The sequence below is a fragment of the Poecilia mexicana genome, unplaced genomic scaffold (assembly GCF_051168715.1).
Source record: "Poecilia mexicana isolate PSO_F unplaced genomic scaffold, ASM5116871v1 scaffold_10, whole genome shotgun sequence".
NCBI lineage: Eukaryota > Metazoa > Chordata > Actinopteri > Cyprinodontiformes > Poeciliidae > Poecilia > Poecilia mexicana.
The window spans coordinates 21368762-21374098 of NW_028263379.1; the positions used below are offsets into that span (position 1 = coordinate 21368762).

The 5337-nt window shown below is 43.5% G+C and overlaps 1 protein-coding gene across 2 annotated transcripts; it reads left to right on the forward strand.

Annotated features, from left to right (window-relative positions):
• Nucleotides 1-804: 804 nt before the first annotated feature.
• LOC106920874 (uncharacterized) lies at nucleotides 805-4417 on the forward strand. Of its 2 annotated transcripts, XM_088009638.1 has the most exons (3): nucleotides 805-1507; nucleotides 2692-2740; nucleotides 3030-4417. In XM_088009638.1, the coding sequence occupies exon 3, from the start codon at nucleotides 3032-3034 to the stop codon at nucleotides 3800-3802; it is 771 nt and encodes a 256-aa protein (XP_087865764.1). In that variant the 5' UTR covers nucleotides 805-1507; nucleotides 2692-2740; nucleotides 3030-3031; the 3' UTR covers nucleotides 3803-4417. The 2 variants fall into 2 exon arrangements, with proteins under 2 accessions (XP_087865764.1, XP_014847660.2); XM_014992174.2 differs by lacking the exon at nucleotides 2692-2740 and having other exon boundaries at nucleotides 806-1507.
• The last annotated feature ends 920 nt before the right edge of the window (nucleotides 4418-5337 follow it).

The following is a 5337-nucleotide window of genomic DNA, read 5'->3' on the forward strand; positions in this document are numbered from 1 at the left end:
TGTACAGTGACACGTAGCACTGTTGCCTTGCAGCAAGAAGGTCCTGAGTTCAATTCCAGGCCCAGAAGCTTTCTGCATGGAGCTTTAATGTTCTCCCAGTGCATGCATGGGTTCTCTTCAGGTACTCCGACTTCCTCAGCCCAAAAACATTAATTGGTCTCTCTAAGTTCTCCTTGACTTTGTCCTATTTGTCTCTGTGTTTACCTGCGATGGACTGGCGACCTGTCCAGGGTTTACCCCGCCTCTCGCACGAAATGTCTCTCAGGAAATAGGCACCAGCACCCCTCCCACCCCCACTAGGGTGTAAAAAAATGGATGGCTGGACATTCTTGTCTGCAAAACTCAGTCAGATTGGATAGAAAGTTTCTGTAAACAGCTATTTTGAACTCTTGCAATGAATTTGGAATCAGGTTTAGGTATGAACTCTCACAGAGCCATTCTAACACATAAAATATGCTTTGGAGCGCTGTATTTTTACAATCTTTCGCAGCCCCTAACAAGTTCTCGTCCATGATTACCCGTTGAACGGATTTCACACAAGTTGACGATATTCTCATGAGGTGTCCTCTTCAGACATTACTGCCCTGGATTTTATTTAGATTCATCATAGAAAAATGGGCTGAATGCACATGCACCCCACTGTTTTCATCTGCCCGTTTGTGAACGTTGTTTGAAGGCATCATTCAGTCAGATACTACTTTGAGTTGGTCCATCACAAAAACCTTGTGCGTACAATGCGCTTTGCTAACTTTTGCATGCCACTTTAGATCTCAGTGTAAAAAGAACCGAGGCTTACAGCAGCATTAAAGGGCTAAAAATGTGCGTCTAAAGAGGAATGGGTGACTCATGTGCCATGTATTGAGTCACATGAAATCCTTCTTATAGATCTCTGTGATGCAGTCGTGTTGTGCATGCACACATTGGTCTCCCAGGCAGAGCAGCCATGTGCAGAGCTCTCACATGCACGTCAGCTAATCAACATTTCGAGCATTCCAAGCTGTATGCAGGAACATCAGGTGTTTTTGAAGCTTGTCCGCTTTTATTTGGACAAAAGTTATCAAGTTAGGTATGAAAAGGTTTGCCAAAAAACAACATGTATATGTTTTTTTTTTCTTTTTTTTTGTTTGTCCTCTTCTTCTTTTCTGTCTCCTCCTTAACTTTCCCTCTTTTTCCCTGCCTCTGTTTCCTTCCCTCCATCATTACAGTCAGAGTCAGTGCTGGAGCTGAGGAAATGGACGGTGTGCCTATTTTTAGAAGCAGGGAAGGAGGGCAAACCAAAAGTAAGCTATGGAGAGAGGGGGAGTAAAGAGAGAGGAGGGAGGGATGTGTGGAGGAGATAAATCTCCATTCAGCCTCTGCCTCTGCTCAGAGACAGCTGATGCTTCAGAGCAGCACTACTGGATTCAAGCACAGGAGCTGAAACAAGGCAAAAACCGACTGATTCAGATTTCAACTGCAGCGTAAAGACAGGACTCAAGGGACACCGGCAGCTGCCGTCTGTTACCAGGTGAGTGTGACCTGCACGAGTTGTAAAGGCGATATATTCTGTTTCAGCCTTGAGCTCCGAGTGTGGAGCCATTTTTAGCCATTGTGTATCAAAGGAGGGACTTAAATTTAGCCCTGGTTACACCTTGGAAGAAACTGGGAGAGGCTGGCGTTTCGTGGTTTGAGGCGTTTCTCTATTTTTGGTCACGAAGGTTAGGACAAAAATATGTTGCGAGCCTCGCTTGAGGTTGAAAGCAAAATACAGCCTGACATGATGTGTGACTTGACATGACTGAGATGGGGATTTAAAATAGTCCTCTGTTTATCCAGCAAGATCGGTTGTGTTTTGGGGATGCAGATCCAGAGTAAGCAAGGGGATGATGCCCAAAACGGGTGAAAGAGGAAGAGAGAGAGAGAGAGGAAGGGAGAGAGAGGGAGGGAGAAAGGGAGATTTGTTTGTTTGTCTTGATTGATGCAGTCAGGGGATAGCTGTTTTGAAACGCAGTCTCCGGACTGCTATGGATCATGTGAGAAACTTTCAGATTATGTCACTGGAAAAGCACATTAGTCTAATGAGGGGAAAGGAGGAGAGTTAGAAATCAAACAAAAAGAGACTTCTCCAAAACATGTATGTTGATCCAGATTTATTCTGCTCATTTGCAGAGCTCCGTTTCACATATTTTACGTGAAAGGGAACTGACTATTTGTTCTTTTGTACAAATTCGTAGATAAGATTCAATTCAAAATTCTCTATCCTTTTTATTGGTGTCCAAGTTGGTTGGTCGGACCAGGTATGAAGGAAACACCACCAGAGGTGTGGCGGTAATCTGGCGCATGCCCTGTGGTCATGTCCAAAGATTATGGCATTTTGGAAATGGTCCATTAAAGCATTATGCAGGTTACAAGGCTAGATTATAATTTTTGACCTGGTCTTGACATAGTAGGTAACCCTAATCAGGGTTATACAACGCTTGGCTGTGGCATAACATCTGACTTCTAAACTCTTAAATCTGACGTGTGTGTGTGTGTGTGTGTGTGTGTGTGTGTGTGTGTGTGTGTGTGTGTGTGTGTGTGTGTGTGTGCGTGTGTGTGTGTGTGTGTGTGCGTGCGTGCGTGCGTGTGTGTGTGTGTGTGTTGACCAAGGAAATTGGACAACATTAAAACTGTGCAAAGTCTAAACCTGGACTGGCTTATTTTATGTTGCAGGTTCTTCTAAAGACAGAGGTTGGGAATTATATTTAAAAAGCTGTTTTCTGTGAGTATTTTCAGTGTCACTGATACAACCTGTAATAGAGATATGTCTGAACGTAAAGACAAGCCAAATTGTGGTTTCATTAAATTACACTGACTACAATCTTTAAGACACAGATTGGGCTTCAAATTCAAAAGAATTTTCTCAAAATAAGGAAATAACAGCGAAAATAACTTTTTGCCTCGTTGCAGTCTTGTGAACCAAATAGCTGTATTGATTGTCAAACACGCTCCCTGCGTGCATCCCTATGGTTGTTTTAAATGTAAAAACATTTTCTCCTTCCTGCTTCTAGATATGCGGCCAAGGTCAAGACTGCTGAGCAAGAGGAGGATTATGCTGCCCACAATCACAGAGGGCATGGAGGAGATGGTGAAAGACCTAAACGAAGCGAACACGTTTCATTTTGCTGACAACAGCCAAGGCGTCTCATCAGAGGACTACTTTCTCTCCATCTGTCACCTGGCCCGCCCCACCTTTCCTGCCAGAGATGTTTTCCCCCAAAATCAGGAGGCTGTGCAGCAGAGGCTCATCGCGACCGCTTTGTCTCCGCTGGAGTTTAGACTCAACGAGGAGGAAAATGGCAGTGGTTCCCTGCAGACAGAAGAGAAAAAACTGAACGGCGAGCTTCTGTGCTGCAACTCTGACCCGTTGGAGTATCTCTATGGAAATCAGAATAACCTTCTAGCCCTTCCAGGAAGGGTGAGGAAAGCGTTTGTTAAGGGAAGGTTGGCAGGTCAGCGTGGAGCCATACTGGAGGCCCCAGCTCGAAGCAGAGCAAACAGCACGCCCCACACTTTGAGCCCAGATTTGCCGTTCCAGCGCAAGAGCAGCTGCCCTGAAATCCTCTCTGACATCAACACCTCGACTGCAAGTAGTTGCCCAGCGCGCAGCTTACCCAGGTCAGAGGTCAGGCGAGTCGGACCAGTGGACAAAGGAGAAAAAGGAACAAGATTCAATCCAGCCACCCAACAATCCTTGATCTCCCAGTGGATCTCAGACTGTCGGTCAGCATGGAGAGAGGCACGTCTTCGGGCCTGCATGCTGCCCGCTATTGCCGAAGTGTAGCGAGTGCAAGGAACAGTGACTGGAACATTCCTGAAAAATAAACACAACATATTTCTCATGTCAGAGCATGAGACATTCGGGGCAGAGCTGTGTCCAAGGTCGGACAGGAACCGAGGTTAGAATGCAAAACCAATTTTGAACCATAACGTGGAAACCAACAAACCCAGTTAACAATATATTTACACCCTCGGTGATGTTTTCACATTCACAAGCTGCAGGATAAAACCTACGCTGACATGATGAAGCATATTCCCAACTTTGAGTCAAACAGTGGATGTGAATAAATCATGAGTAGTTAATCATGAATTTGTTTAAATAAATGATTGCACATTTATTTTGCGATTTATTGATTTTTCAGCTATTCTTTGTTGAAACTGAGGCCCCCAGGTGAGCAAGTCCCAAAGCAGCTTATTGTCTCAGACAGGCTCTGTTTCTGACACAAGTAGAAATACATGTTTGAAAACATACAGAGGAAAAGAAATGTTGTCAATGTTTCATACTCTTAGTGTTTGCTGTGTTGCTCTTGTAAATACATGAACATGGACCAATCTTGTTTTATATATTGTGTGTAATGACTTGTAAAGCAAAAACAAATAAACCTGTCTTTGATATGCAGTCTGTGATTTTCCTCTCTGTTACATCTTTGCATGGTCTTGTCGGTGGAAACCCCTCAATAACAAGCCTTTCGGCTGAGCCTGGTGCCAAGCAGTAGAGTTTCTATGGCAACTGACGTGGGATCCTGTACTGGTAAACATCAGTGTGGAGGAAGACAGGCTGAACACAAATGACACAAGTGAACCCACACATGCAAGACGCAGGCTGTTGCTCTGCTGCTCCTGCATGGCAAGAGAAGGCAAACATGTAAAACGAGGGCAACCATAATGAGCCCACTCATTGTGGTTGCTCTTGTCAACTAGTCATAGTTAGGCTACACATAACTAGAAAGATTTGTATTTCCTGCTGAATGCATTGTGAATGCTGTAAGCATATTTTTAGTGAAACTGCAGAAGCATTTCAAGTCAACTGCAGAAGTCTTGGAGAAATGTAATAAACAGGCAGAAGCAGCCGAAAGCAAAAGCCTGCAAAGTAGAAAAACTGTAGAAGAGGACTGAAAACATTCAGTCATGCAAAAAATCTCACCCAAAGACTTTGTGCTGAACACTTACAAAGCTAAGATGTAAAGTCATAACAGCTGATAAGCTAAAAAGCTAAAGCTTGCTAAAATATTAATGACAGCCTCTAGGTTAGGACTAGTACCTTCACCTACAGTAACATCCTCTACGCAGAGTGAAAAAAGAACCCTCTAAAGGCTACAATTAGCTCAAGCTAAAACTAGCTAAAATAATAATGATAGCATCTAAGCTAGCACTATGTTGACCTACTCCTGTTAGGTCAACAGTGTGAAAAACCCCAGAAATCTGTAAGTCAGAAACATTAAAAAAGTAAAACAGTCTGCAATATCCTTTCAAAGCAAAACTTTCTGCTTATCATATGTTGAAGAATTTAAAGAGTAAGAAAATGATTTTAGCTAATCC

Coding starts and splice junctions, on each gene's coding strand:
- LOC106920874 (XM_088009638.1), top strand. CDS start 3,032: ATGCGGCCAAGGTCAAGACTGCTGAGCAAGAGGAGGATTATGCTGCCC.